Source organism: Stegostoma tigrinum, chromosome 34 (assembly GCF_030684315.1).
Source record: "Stegostoma tigrinum isolate sSteTig4 chromosome 34, sSteTig4.hap1, whole genome shotgun sequence".
NCBI classification, from domain to species: domain Eukaryota; kingdom Metazoa; phylum Chordata; class Chondrichthyes; order Orectolobiformes; family Stegostomatidae; genus Stegostoma; species Stegostoma tigrinum.
The window spans coordinates 19,342,798-19,357,314 of NC_081387.1; the positions used below are offsets into that span (position 1 = coordinate 19,342,798).

General features: G+C 50.3%; 1 protein-coding gene across 4 annotated transcripts in view; it reads left to right on the forward strand.

Annotated features, from left to right (window-relative positions):
• Positions 1-6,300: 6,300 nt before the first annotated feature.
• The window catches only part of LOC125446661 (hepatic and glial cell adhesion molecule-like), a 44,354-nt gene continuing 36,137 nt past the window's right edge, over positions 6,301-14,517 (forward strand). For 3 of the 4 annotated variants that reach the window (XM_059639449.1, XM_059639450.1, XM_059639451.1), the window contains exon 1: positions 6,302-6,561. In XM_059639449.1, the coding sequence (XP_059495432.1) occupies positions 6,495-6,561 (67 nt within the window). In that variant the 5' untranslated portion in view covers positions 6,302-6,494. Of the gene's footprint in view, positions 6,562-14,517 lie in introns of all 4 variants that reach the window. The other variant, XM_059639452.1, reaches the window with a different exon arrangement.

Genomic DNA, 14,517 nt, shown 5'->3' on the forward strand with positions numbered 1-14,517 from the left:
GGTAGTGAAAATGAGAGAGTTAGGGAGGAGTGGGGAGAGTGAACAGTGGGTGGTAGTGAAAATGAGGGAGTTAGGGAGGAGTGGGGAGAGTGAACAGTGGGTCGTAGTGAAAATGAGGGAGTTAGGGAGGAGTGGGGAGAGTGAACAGTGGGTGGTAGTGAACATGAGGGAGTTAGGGAGGAGTGGGGAGAGTGAACAGTGGGTGGTAGTGAAAATGAGAGAGTTAGGGAGGAGTGGGGAGAGTGAGCAGTGGGTGGTAGTGAAAATGAGGGAGTTAGGGAGGAGTGGGGAGAGTGAACAGTGGGTGGTAGTGAAAATGAGAGAGTTAGGGAGGAGTGGGGAGAGTGAACAGTGGGTGGTAGTGAAAATGAGGGAGTTAGAGAGGAGCGGGGAGAGTGATCAGTGGGTGGTAGTGAAAATGAGAGAGTTAGGGAGGAGCGGGGAGAGTGAACAGTGGGTGGTAGTGAAAATGAGGGAGTTAGGGAGGAGTGGGGAGAGTGAACAGTGGGTGGTAGTGAAAATGAGGGAGTTAGGGAGGAGTGGGGAGAGTGAACAGTGGGTGGTAGTGAACATGAGGGAGTTAGGGAGGAGTGGGGAGAGTGAACAGTGGGTGGTAGTGAAAATGAGAGAGTTAGGGAGGAGTGGGGAGAGTGAGCAGTGGGTGGTAGTGAAAATGAGGGAGTTAGGGAGGAGTGGGGAGAGTGAACAGTGGGTGGTAGTGAAAATGAGAGAGTTAGGGAGGAGTGGGGAGAGTGAACAGTGGGTGGTAGTGAAAATGAGGGAGTTAGAGAGGAGCGGGGAGAGTGATCAGTGGGTGGTAGTGAAAATGAGAGAGTTAGGGAGGAGCGGGGAGAGTGAACTGTGGGTGGTAGTGAAAATGAGGGAGTTAGGGAGGAGTGGGGAGAGTGAGCAGTGGGTGGTAGTGAAAATGAGGGAGTTAGGGAGGAGTGGGGAGAGTGAGCAGTGGGTGGTAGTGAAAATGAGGGAGTTAGGGAGGAGTGGGGAGAGTGAACAGTGGGTGGTAGTGAAAATGAGGGAGTTAGGGAGGAGTGGGGAGAGTGAACAGTGGGTGGTAGTGAAAATGAGAGAGTTAGAGAGGAGTGGGGAGAGTGAACAGTGGGTGGTAGTGAAAATGAGGGAGTTAGGGAGGAGTGGGGAGAGTGAGCAGTGGGTGCTAGTGAAAATGAGAGAGTTAGAGAGGAGCGGGGAGAGTGAACAGTGGGTGGTAGTGAAAATGAGGGAGTTAGGGAGGAGTGGGGAGAGTGAGGAGTGTGTGGTAGTGAAAATGAGGGAGTTAGGGAGGAGTGGGGAGTCTGAACAGTGGGTGGTAGTGAAAATGAGTGAGTTAGAGAGGAGTGGGGAGAGTGAACAGTGGGTGGTAGTGAAAATGAGGGAGTTAGGGAGGAGTGGGGAGAGTGAGCAGTGGGTGGTAGTGAAAATGAGAGAGTTAGAGAGGGGCGGGGAGAGTGAACAGTGGGTGGTAGTGAAAATGAGGGAGTTAGGGAGGAGTGGGGAGAGTGAGGAGTGTGTGGTAGTGAAAATGAGAGAGTTAGGGAGGAGTGGGGAGAGTGAACAGTGGGTGGTAGTGAAAATGAGGGAGTTAGGGAGGAGTGGGGAGAGTGAACAGTGGGTGGTAGTGAACATGAGGGAGTTAGGGAGGAGTGGGGAGAGTGAACAGTGGGTGGTAGTGAACATGAGGGAGTTAGGGAGGAGTGGGGAGAGTGAACAGTGGGTGGTAGTGAAAATGAGAGAGTTAGGGAGGAGTGGGGAGAGTGAGCAGTGGGTGGTAGTGAAAATGTGGGAGTTAGGGAGGAGTGGGGACAGTGAACAGTGGGTGGTAGTGAAAATGAGAGAGTTAGGGAGGAGTGGGGAGTGTGAACAGTGGGTGGTAGTGAAAATGAGGGAGTTAGAGAGGAGCGGGGAGAGTGATCAGTGGGTGGTAGTGAAAATGAGAGAGTTAGGGAGGAGCGGGGAGAGTGAACAGTGGGTGGTAGTGAAAATGAGGGAGTTAGGGAGGAGTGGGGAGAGTGAGCAGTGGGTGGTAGTGAAAATGAGGGAGTTAGGGAGGAGTGGGGAGTGTGAACAGTGGGTGGTAGTGAAAATGAGGGAGTTAGAGAGGAGCGGGGAGAGTGATCAGTGGGTGGTAGTGAAAATGAGAGAGTTAGGGAGGAGCGGGGAGAGTGAGGAGTGTGTGGTAGTGAAAATGAGAGAGTTAGGGAGGAGTGGGGAGAGTGATCAGTGGGTGGTAGTGAAAATGAGAGAGTTAGGGAGGAGCGGGGAGAGTGAACAGTGGGTGGTAGTGAACAAAAGGGAGTTAGGGAGGAGTGGGGAGAGTGAACAGTGGGTGGTAGTGAAAATGAGAGAGTTAGGGAGGAGTGGGGAGAGTGAGCAGTGGGTGGTAGTGAAAATGTGGGAGTTAGGGAGGAGTGGGGAGAGTGAACAGTGGGTGGTAGTGAAAATGAGAGAGTTAGGGAGGAGTGGGGAGTGTGAACAGTGGGTGGTAGTGAAAATGAGGGAGTTAGAGAGGAGCGGGGAGAGTGATCAGTGGGTGGTAGTGAAAATGAGAGAGTTAGGGAGGAGCGGGGAGAGTGAACAGTGGGTGGTAGTGAAAATGAGGGAGTTAGGGAGGAGTGGGGAGAGTGAGCAGTGGGTGGTAGTGAAAATGAGAGAGTTAGGGAGGAGTGGGGAGTGTGAACAGTGGGTGGTAGTGAAAATGAGGGAGTTAGGGAGGAGTGGGGAGAGTGAGCAGTGGGTGGTAGTGAAAATGAGGGAGTTAGGGAGGAGTGGGGAGAGTGAACAGTGGGTGGTAGTGAAAATGAGGGAGTTAGGGAGGAGTGGGGAGAGTGAGCAGTGGGTGGTAGTGAAAATGAGGGAGTTAGGGAGGAGTGGGGAGAGTGAACAGTGGGTGGTAGTGAAAATGAGGGAGTTAGGGAGGAGTGGGGAGAGTGAACAGTGGGTGGTAGTGAAAATGAGGGAGTTAGGGAGGAGTGGGGAGAGTGAACAGTGGGTGGTAGTGAAAATGAGGGAGTTAGGGAGGAGTGGGGAGAGTGAGGAGTGTGTGGTAGTGAAAATGAGAGAGTTAGGGAGGAGTGGGGAGAGTGAGCAGTGGGTGGTAGTGAAAATGAGAGAGTTAGAGAGGAGTGGGGAGAGTGAGCAGTGGGTGGTAGTGAAAATGAGGGAGTTAGGGAGGAGTGGGGAGAGTGAACAGTGGGTGGTAGTGAAAATGAGAGAGTTAGGGAGGAGTGGGGAGAGTGAACAGTGGGTGGTAGTGAAAATGAGGGAGTTAGAGAGGAGCGGGGAGAGTGATCAGTGGGTGGTAGTGAAAATGAGAGAGTTAGGGAGGAGCGGGGAGAGTGAACTGTGGGTGGTAGTGAAAATGAGGGAGTTAGGGAGGAGTGGGGAGAGTGAGCAGTGGGTGGTAGTGAAAATGAGGGAGTTAGGGAGGAGTGGGGAGAGTGAGCAGTGGGTGGTAGTGAAAATGAGGGAGTTAGGGAGGAGTGGGGAGAGTGAACAGTGGGTGGTAGTGAAAATGAGGGAGTTAGGGAGGAGTGGGGAGAGTGAACAGTGGGTGGTAGTGAAAATGAGGGAGTTAGGGAGGAGTGGGGAGAGTGAACAGTGGGTGGTAGTGAAAATGAGGGAGTTAGGGAAGAGTGGGGAGAGTGAACAGTGGGTGGTAGTGAAAATGAGAGAGTTAGGGAGGAGTGGGGAGAGTGAACAGTGGGTGGTAGTGAAAATGAGGGAGTTAGGGAGGAGTGGGGAGAGTGAACAGTGGGTGGTAGTGAAAATGAGAGAGTTAGAGAGGAGTGGGGAGAGTGAACAGTGGGTGGTAGTGAAAATGAGGGAGTTAGGGAGGAGTGGGGAGAGTGAGCAGTGGGTGCTAGTGAAAATGAGAGAGTTAGAGAGGAGCGGGGAGAGTGAACAGTGGGTGGTAGTGAAAATGAGGGAGTTAGGGAGGAGTGGGGAGAGTGAGGAGTGTGTGGTAGTGAAAATGAGGGAGTTAGGGAGGAGTGGGGAGTCTGAACAGTGGGTGGTAGTGAAAATGAGTGAGTTAGAGAGGAGTGGGGAGAGTGAACAGTGGGTGGTAGTGAAAATGAGGGAGTTAGGGAGGAGTGGGGAGAGTGAGCAGTGGGTGGTAGTGAAAATGAGAGAGTTAGAGAGGGGCGGGGAGAGTGAACAGTGGGTGGTAGTGAAAATGAGGGAGTTAGGTAGGAGTGGGGAGAGTGAGGAGTGTGTGGTAGTGAAAATGAGAGAGTTAGGGAGGAGCGGGGAGAGTGATCAGTGGGTGGTAGTGAAAATGAGAGAGTTAGAGAGGGGCGGGGAGAGTGAACAGTGGGTGGTAGTGAAAATGAGGGAGTTAAGGAGGAGTGGGGAGAGTGAGGAGTGTGTGGTAGTGAAAATGAGAGAGTTAGGGAGGAGCGGGGAGAGTGAACAGTGGGTGGTAGTGAAAATGAGGGAGTTAGGGAGGAGTGGGGAGAGTGAACAGTGGGTGGTAGTGAACATGAGGGAGTTAGGGAGGAGTGGGGAGAGTGAACAGTGGGTGGTAGTGAACATGAGGGAGTTAGGGAGGAGTGGGGAGAGTGAACAGTGGGTGGTAGTGAAAATGAGAGAGTTAGGGAGGAGTGGGGAGAGTGAGCAGTGGGTGGTAGTGAAAATGTGGGAGTTAGGGAGGTGTGGGGAGAGTGAACAGTGGGTGGTAGTGAAAATGAGAGAGTTAGGGAGGAGTGGGGAGTGTGAACAGTGGGTGGTAGTGAAAATGAGGGAGTTAGAGAGGAGCGGGGAGAGTGATCAGTGGGTGGTAGTGAAAATGAGAGAGTTAGGGAGGAGCGGGGAGAGTGAACAGTGGGTGGTAGTGAAAATGAGGGAGTTAGGGAGGAGTGGGGAGAGTGAGCAGTGGGTGGTAGTGAAAATGAGGGAGTTAGGGAGGAGTGGGGAGTGTGAACAGTGGGTGGTAGTGAAAATGAGGGAGTTAGAGAGGAGCGGGGAGAGTGATCAGTGGGTGGTAGTGAAAATGAGAGAGTTAGGGAGGAGCGGGGAGAGTGAGGAGTGTGTGGTAGTGAAAATGAGAGAGTTAGGGAGGAGTGGGGAGAGTGATCAGTGGGTGGTAGTGAAAATGAGAGAGTTAGGGAGGAGCGGGGAGAGTGAACAGTGGGTGGTAGTGAAAATGAGGGAGTTAGGGAGGAGTGGGGAGAGTGAACAGTGGGTGGTAGTGAACAAAAGGGAGTTAGGGAGGAGTGGGGAGAGTGAACAGTGGGTGGTAGTGAAAATGAGAGAGTTAGGGAGGAGTGGGGAGAGTGAGCAGTGGGTGGTAGTGAAAATGTGGGAGTTAGGGAGGAGTGGGGAGAGTGAACAGTGGGTGGTGGTATTGAAATGAGAGAGTGGAGGAGGGGGAGTGGGAGATGGGAGGAGGGTGGGTGATCAGTGGGTGGTAGTGAAAATGAGTGAGGTGAGGGAGGGAGCGGGGTGAGTGATAAGTGGAGTGAGTAGGGAGGTTAGGGAGGAGAGGGGGAGAGTGAACAGTGGGTGGTAGTGAAAATGAGGGAGTTAGGGAGGAGTGGGGAGAGTGAGCAGTGGGTGGTAGTGAAAATGAGGGAGTTAGGGAGGAGTGGGGAGAGTGAGCAGTGGGTGGTAGTGAAAATGAGGGAGTTAGGGAGGAGTGGGGAGAGTGAGCAGTGGGTGGTAGTGAAAATGAGGGAGTTAGGGAGGAGTGGGGAGAGTGAACAGTGGGTGGTAGTGAAAATGAGGGAGTTAGGGAGGAGTGGGGAGAGTGAACAGTGGGTGGTAGTGAAAATGAGGGAGTTAGGGAGGAGTGGGGAGAGTGAACAGTGGGTGGTAGTGAAAATGAGGGAGTTAGGGAGGAGTGGGGAGAGTGAGCAGTGGGTGGTAGTGAAAATGAGGGAGTTAGGGAGGAGTGGGGAGAGTGAGCAGTGGGTGGTAGTGAAAATGAGGGAGTTAGGGAGGAGTGGGGAGAGTGTGGAGTGTGTGGTAGTGAAAATGAGAGAGTTAGGGAGGAGTGGGGAGAGTGAGCAGTGTGTGGTAGTGAAAATGAGAGAGTTAGGGAGGAGTGGGGAGAGTGAGCAGTGGGTGGTAGTGAAAATGAGGGAGTTAGGGAGGAGTGGGGAGAGTGAGCAGTGGGTGGTAGTGAAAATGAGGGAGTTAGGGAGGAGTGGGGAGAGTGAGCAGTGGGTGGTAGTGAAAATGGTGGAGAATGGGATCGGAAGGGGTGTGGAAAGTGAGAAAAGTGGTGGAGTGCGTTACCATGGAATTCCTCTGCGAGAGCAGCCCATTCGCTGACTACATTCCTCTTAAGGCAGCTTGATCCGGGGCTGTGAGGCAGCCGTGCTGCCCTGTGGCAGAGGCGGGTGGCTGCAGGCTGCATTCCTGCGCACAGGGACACAGGAGAGTGCCGCGACTTGGATCTTCCTCCTTTCACTGCTCATTCGGTGGCTCAGCAGCGAAAAGGAAACGCCTTCCCTGAGAAGCTGAACGGGTTCCTCATGTCCGCCTGCGAGAGCCGCACGCTCCTCCAGCTCCTGGTATTCTGTCGGGTTCTGGTCGCTGCCGGTAGGAAGATGAATGATTTCCTTGAGTGATCTCCCTCGGTAGGGTGCGGGCTCTCTCTCTCTCTCTCTGTGTCTGTGTTCACAGCAACGATCAGAGCTGATTTTCCAGGGTGTGGGTACTTTCTGCAGCCCAGCTCTTCCCATTAACCTCACTCGCTTACCAAGAATCTGCTGCTAGGCCTGCTGTGTTCATCCAGCTCCACACTCTGTTATCCCGGATTCCCCAGCATCTGCAGTTTTCATTGTCTATCACTTAGCAAGAATCTGCCTTCTGAAAAGTTCAAACACACTCTGCTTCCCTCACCGTTTGACAAGAGAGAGTTCTTCATAGACTCAGTCGACAGTAAAGGACTCTCCAGACCTTACCGTTTATGGCCCGCCTAGTCTAGATTTCCAGCAAGAGCAAATGTCCTTTCAGGGTGTATATCTGCCATCCTTACCTGGTCTGGCCTACATGTGACTCCAGACTCCCAGCAATGTGGTTGACTCTTAACTACCAGCCGGGCAATTAGGGATGGGGCAGTCAATGCTGCCCGGTCAGTGACGCACTCATCCTGTGAATGAATGAATGAATTAAAAATATCCTTCCCACTCACATCTGGGTGAGAATCCTCAGCATCGTCCCTGTTTTAATCAAAGGGCTGCTTACTGTCCAAACCTCCACTGGACTCACACTCCAGTGTGCTCACCCTTTCCTCTTAATACCAGCCGCCCACCCCAGGCATTAAATTGAGTCAAATTGTCCAAATTGCTTCAGGCGCAGTTACATCCTGGCCTGCAGGCCAAGCAGCATCAGAGGAGCAGGAAGGCTGACGTTTTGCGCCTGGACCCTGACCTCCAATCCTCTTCACAGCTTGGCTTTCCTGTCTATCTTTGTGTTATCAATTTATTGAACATACCTTTTGATCTCTTAATCCAAGAGTTATTGGGAGAGGCTGAATAGGCTGGGGCTGTTTTAGCTCGGAGTCTGAGATTTAGAGAGATTTATAAAATCGTAAGAGGCATGGATAGTGAGACTGGTCAATACCCTTTTCCCCAGGGTAGGGGAGCCCAAATCTAGAGGGGCAGGTTTAAGTTAAGAGGGGAGAGATTTAAAAGGGGCCCAAGAGGCAACTTTTTTCCACATAGAGGGTGGTGCATGTATGGAATGAGCTGCCAGAGGAAGTCGTGGAGGCTGGTACAATTACAAGACATCTGGGTGGGTATATGAATAGGAAGGGTTTAGAGGGATAAGGACCAAATGCTGGCAAATGGGTCTAGATTAATATAAGTTTTGGATTGAAACCTTTGGTTGAGACTGGAGAGGAGGTAGGCGAGAGCTCAGAAATAAATAGTGGGAGAGGGGTAGGTCTGGGGGAAGGGTAGGTGGGATGGAGATCGGTGGATGCAGGTAGAGGGTTATTGTGATTGGCCAGTCCCATTCCCAGGCCAAATGTAAACTGGAACCCATTCCCACTGACCTCCAACCACTGTAAACTCCTAGCTGCGTTCACCTATCCTCTGCACTGTGCCCCACCCAGCTCCTGCTTATTTACTCCTGGGCTCTCCTCCCCCTCCCCAGTCCTAACATAGGATTTTGTCCCGAAATGTTGACTCTCCTGCTCCCAGCTGTTGCCTGATCTGCTGTGTGCTTCCAGCTCGACATTTACTGATTCTGGCTTCCAGAATCTCGAGTCCTCACTGTCTCTAAGTGGGAGCGAAGGGTCTGCTTCTGTACGGTACATCTCTCTGACTCTAAGTCATTGATATAAAGTGTAAAATGTTGATGTCTCAGCACTGACCCTGTGACATACTACTTGCAAGCGGTAAATGACTCATTTATTCCCATTCTCTGCTTCCTGTTAGCTAGGCCATCCTCTATCCATGTCAGTGAAGTTTTAAAACAAATTCGTGAACTTTTATTTTCCACAATAATTTTGCATCTCCTTAAAAAAAAATTGCCTTCAGGAAATCCAAGTCCTGTACACCCACCCATTTTCCCTTTTATTCATGTTAAGTCCTAACAGAGCTTGGAGGGGGAACTTTGCAAGGGGTGGTGTGCCCATATATCTGCTGCTCTTGTCCCTGTAAATTGAAGTGGTCGTGTGTTTGGAAGCTGCTGTCTGAGGGTCTTTCGTGAATTTCTGCAGTGCATCTTGTAGATAGCACACACTGCTGCTACTGAGCTTTGATGGTGGAAGGAGGGGATGCTTCAGGATGTGGTGCCAATTTAGCGGGCTGCTTTGTCCTGGATGGTGTCGAGCTTCTTGAGTGTTGTCAGAGCTGCACCCATCCAGGCAAGTGGGGAGTATCCCATCACACTCCTGACTTGTGCCTTGTAGATGGTAGACAGGCTTTGAGGAGTCAGGAAGTGAGTTACTCACCACAGTATTCCCAGCTTCTGGCCTGCTCTTGTAGCAGCTGTGTTAATGTGGTGAGACCAGCTGAATTTCTGGGCCCCAGGATGTTAATAGTGGGGGATTCAGTGTTGGTAACATCAGTGGATGGTGGTGAGATTGTTTGTTTCTCATTGGTGATGGACATGGCCTGTGGCGCGATTGTCGCTTGCCACTTGTCAGCCCCAATTTGGATATTGTCCAGATCTTGCTGCATGTGAACATGGACTGTTTCAGTATCTGAGAAGTTACAAATGGTGCTGACCATTGTGTAATAATTGGCGAACATCCTCACTTCTGACCTTATGATGGAGAGAAGGTCATTGATGAATCAGCTGAAGGTTGTTGAGCCTAGGACACTCCCCTGAGGAACTCCTGCAGAGATGCCCTGGAGCTGAGATGACTGACCTCCAACAACCACGACCATCTTCCTATGTGTAAGGTGTGACTCCAACCACCGGAGAGTTTGCCCCCCAATGCCCATTGATTCCACTTCTGCGCAGGCTCCTTGATGCCAAACTCGGTCGAATACAGCCTTGACGTCAAGGGCTATCACCCTCACTTCACCTCTGAAATTCAGCTGTTTTGTCCATGTTTGAACCAAGACAAATGACGTCAGGAGCTGGGTGGCCCTGGCAGAACCCAAACTGGGCGTCACTGAGCAGGTTATTGCTGAGCAGGTGCTGTTTGATAGCGCTGTTAGTGACACCTTCCATCACCTTACTGATGATTGAGAGGAGGCTGATGGGGCGGTGATTGGTCGGGTTGGGTTTGTCCTGGTTTTTATGTACAGAACATTGTTGGGCAATTTTCCACATTGTCGGGTAGATCCCAGTGCTGTAACTGTACAGGAACAGCTTGGCCAGGGGAGTGGCAAGTTCTGGAGCACAAGTCTTCAGTGCTATTGCCAGAATGTTATCAGGGCCCGTAGCCTTTGCAGAATCCAGTGTCTCCAACTGTTTCTTGATAACACGTGGAGTGAATCGACTTGTCTGACGACTGGTATCTGTGATGCTGGGGACCACTGGAGGCAGTTGAGATGGATTGTCCACTTGGCACTTCTGGCTGAAGGTTGTTGCGAAAGCTTCAGCCTTATCTTTTGCACTGATGCGCTGGGCCCTTCCATCATTGAGGATGGGGATATTTGTGGAGCCTCCTCCTTCAGTGAGGTGTTTAGTTGTCCACCACCGTTCATGACGGGAAGTGGCAGGACTGCAGAGCTTAGATCTGATCCGTTGGTTCTGGGATCACTTAGCTCTGTCTGTCACTTGCTGCTTTCGCTGTTTGGTGTGCATGTAACCCTGTTTGGTGGCTCACCAGGTTGACACCTCATCTTCAGATATCCCTAGTGCTGCTCCTGTCATGCCCTCCTGCACTCTCCACTGAACCAGGGTTGATCCCCTGGCTTGATGGTAATGGTTGAGTGGGGGATATGCCGGACCATGAGGTTACAGATTGTGTTGGAGTACAATTCTGCTGTTGATGGCCCACAGCGCCTCATGGATGCCCAGTCTTGAGTTGCTAGATCAGTACAAAGTCTGTCCCATTTGGCACAGTGATAACGTCACATGACCCAAGGGAAGTTATTCTCAATGTGAGGGTGGGACTTCATCTCCGTAAGGTCTGTGCGATGGTCACTCTTACCGATACTGTCATGGATAGATACACCTGGCAGATTGGTGAGAATGAGGTCAAATATGTTTTTCCCTCACCACCTGCTGCAGACCCAGTCTCGCAGTTATGTGCTTTAGGGCCTGACCAACCCAATTAGCAGTCCTGCTGCTGAGCCACTCTTGGTGGTGGATATCGAAATCCCTCACCCAGAGTACGTTTTGTGCCCTTGCCATCCTTAGTGCTTCCTCTCAGTGTTGTTCAACATTGAGGATTCACCAGAGTACTGTTCCCCAGCTGAGGGGAGGACAGTGTGTGGTAATCCGCGGGAGACTTCCTTGCCCATGTTTAACCTGAGACTTCATAAGAGTCTGGAGTCAATGTTGAGTACTCCCAGGGCCACAGCCTCCTGACTGTATCCCACTGTGCTGTCCCCTCTGCTGGGTCTGTCCTGCCAGTGGGACAGGACATATCCAGGGATGGTGGTGGTGGTTTCTGGGATATTGTTTGTAAGGTATGATTCTGTTTAGTATGACTACGGCAGGCTGTGGCTTGAACAGTCTGTGAGAGAGCTCTCCCAGTTTTGGCACTAGCCCCCAGATGTTAGTGAGGAGGACTTTGCAGGGTCAACAGGGCTGTTTCTGCCGTTGTCAGGTGACCCGCCCAGTTTCATTTCTTTGTAGCGATTGGTACAACTGATTGGCTTGCTAGGCCGTTTCAGAGAGCAGGTGAGAGTCAACCACATTGCTGTGGGTCTGGAGTCACATGTAGGCCAGACCACGTAAGGATGGCAGTTTCCTTCCCGAAAGGACATTAATGAACCAGATGGGTTTTTCCAACATAAGGCAATGGGTTCATGGTGACCAGTAGATTCTTATTTCCAGTGATTTTTTTTTGAAAAAAACTATTTCCATCTGCTGTGGTGGGATCGAACTTGGGTCCCCAGAACATCAGCTGGGTTTCTGGATTAATTGTCTCGAGATGCTATCACCTACCCCTGTTGATTTTGATGGCTTATAATAGATAGAGAATCCTCGAATCTCAACAGTGTGAAAGCAGGCCATTTGGCCCATCAAGTCCACACTGACCCTCCAAGCATCCCACCCAGACCCACCCTATCCCTGAAACCCTGCATTTCCTATGTCTGGCCCACCTAGCCTGCACATCCCTGGACACTGTAGACAATTTAGCACAGCCAGTGCACCTAATCTGCTTATCTTTGAACTGTGGAGGAAACTGAAGCACCCAGAAGAAGCCCACATGGACTCAGAGAGAATGTGCAAACTCTACACTGAGAGTCGCCTGAGGCAGGAATCAAACCTGGGCCCGTGACGCTGTAAAATGGCAGTGCTAACCCACTGAGCACCTGCTACCAAGAGTATAGACCATACTCCGCACCCATACTTGCAAACCCCACAACAACTTTGCTGCTATTAGATGTAATCATGTGATGGGGCAGCACTTGCCGAACAATCCTGTTATGATAACAACGACGGTAACGTAGGCTTTTACATGCACCACAGAAAGTATTCTATCTGGGTGCATCACAGGTTGGAATAGCAGCTGCTCTGCTCAGGACCATAAGAAACTACAGAGAGCTATGAACACAACCCAGTCCATCAAACGAGCCAACCTTCCATCTATTGACTCCATTTATTCTTCTCACCGCCTTGGGAAGGCAGCCAATGCCATAGAGACCCCTCCCAACCCAGTTACAATTTCTCCCAACCTCTTCCTTCAGGCAGAAGATACAAAAGCTTAAACACGTACCAACAGATTTAGAGAGAGCTTCTTCCATGCTGCTGTCGGACTTCTGAATGGACCTATCACATTTCAAATCTACTGCTGATCTTGCTGTTTGTGCAACTTGCCTGCAGTTGTATTTTCCGCTCTGTTCTATTACCCTAATGCACTTTTATAATGTAAAATCTGCCTGTATGGCATACTAAGCAATACTTTTCACTGTACCTCGGTACGTGTGACAATTATAACTCAAATCAAAAACAAACAAATCTAAGATAAAACACTCAAATGTTTCCTATGGCTTATTTATTATAGTTAGAACTGACAAATGTTCACATACACAGCTCCCTTTATCTGCACACGGAAGAAATAAGGCAAGGCTTTGTGCCTTTTTCTGTTACCAGGACCTTGAGGTTTGTAGTTCCCCATTGCTTTCTCCATAGCAAAATATTGACCAGAGTCAATGTGCCCCTCCCTCCTGGGTATGAACTGATGTGGTAGTTCACATGTGACATTCCTGTTGATAAGGGCCAGACAAAAGTCTCAGGAAATCATGTTGTTCTCTTTAGCAATGTGTAAACTTCTTGTTTTAAATATCACTTGTACTTCCTTGCAGTTTGCTCCTTTGTTCATGATTTCTACAGCTATGTCTACTACCTCTAGCCCTAATGTTATGACATTACTACTGTTGTTTCCACTTCAAAGAGCAGTGCTCCCATTGGAGTCATTGAGTTGTACAGCATGGAAACGGACCCTTTGGTCCAAATCGTCCATATATCCTGAATTAATCTAGTCCCATTTGCCAGCATTTAGCCCACATCCCTCTAAACCTTCCTGTTCAAATACCAATCCATGTGCCTTTTAAATGTTGTTATCATACCGCCTCCATCGCTTCCTGTGGCAGCTCATTCCACACACACACCGCCCTCTGTGCCCCTTAGCTACCTTCAGAATCTTTCACCTCTCATCTTAAACCTATGCCCCCCAGTTTTGGACTCCCCTTCCCTGGGGAAAAGACCTTGGCTGCTCATCCTATCCATGCCCCTCATGATTTTATAAATCTCTGTCAGGTCACCCTGAGCCTCCAGGGAGAATAGACCCAGCCTGCTCAGCCAATAGCCCAAACCCTCCAATCCTGGCAACATCCTGGTTAATCTTTTCTGAACCCTTTCAAGTTTCACAACATCCTTCCTATAGCAGGGAGATCAGAATTGCACGTGGCATTCCAGAAGTAGCCTAACCAATGACCCCTAGCCGCAACTTGACCTCCCAACTCCTATACTCGATGCACTGACCAATAAGGCAAGCCTACCAAATGCCTTCTTCACTGCCCTGCCTACCTGTGACTCCACTTTCAAGGAACTATGAGCCTGCACTCCAAGGTCTCTTTGTTCAGCAACACTCCCCAAAACCTTACTGTTAAATGTGTCGGTCCTGCCCTGATTTGCCTTTCCAAAATGCAGCATCTCACATTTATCTAAACTAAACTCCATCTGCCACTCCTCAGCCCATTTGCCCGTTACAGCACCAAGCCCATAACTTATTCAGCTTTAAGTACATGGAATCCTACTTGAGAGACTGTGCTGACGGTATTTGCACTGTCACTTTGAAAGGACTATCCAGTTGGCACTATCCGTGTGTTCCTCCATTCCCTTTATCACAAGATGGTTTGAGTACAGGACTGGCAAAATCTTGCTTCAATTGCATCAGACTTCGGTTATACTGCACTTGGAGTACTCTGTGCAGTTTTGGCCTCTTTACCTCACGAAGGGAATGCAATGAGGGCTCACCAGGCTTGTTGTTGGGATGGCGGGACCGTCCTATGAAGGGAGGTTGAGCAAACTGGGCCTCTGTTCTCTAGAGTTTTGAAGAAGGAGAGGCGATCACATGGAAATCTACAAAATGCTTAAAGCGAGCGGTGAGATGTTCTCCCCGTCCAGGCAATTTCTACAACTGGGGAGGCGGGCACAATTTTAAAAATGAAGGGGACGCCTTTTCAATTTGAGATGAGGAAAGTTTCTCCTTTTTCTCCGAGGATTGTGAATCTTAGGAATTCTCTACCCCAGAAGGCTGTGGAAGCTCAGTCTTTGAGTATGTTTAAGGTAGGGATTGTTGGGTTTATGATTACCAGTGACATAAAGGGATGGGGTGTGTAAAAGTACTTGATGTATTCAATCAACCATAATTGTAATATATGGTTGGACCAGGCTCAACGGGCTGAATGGCCC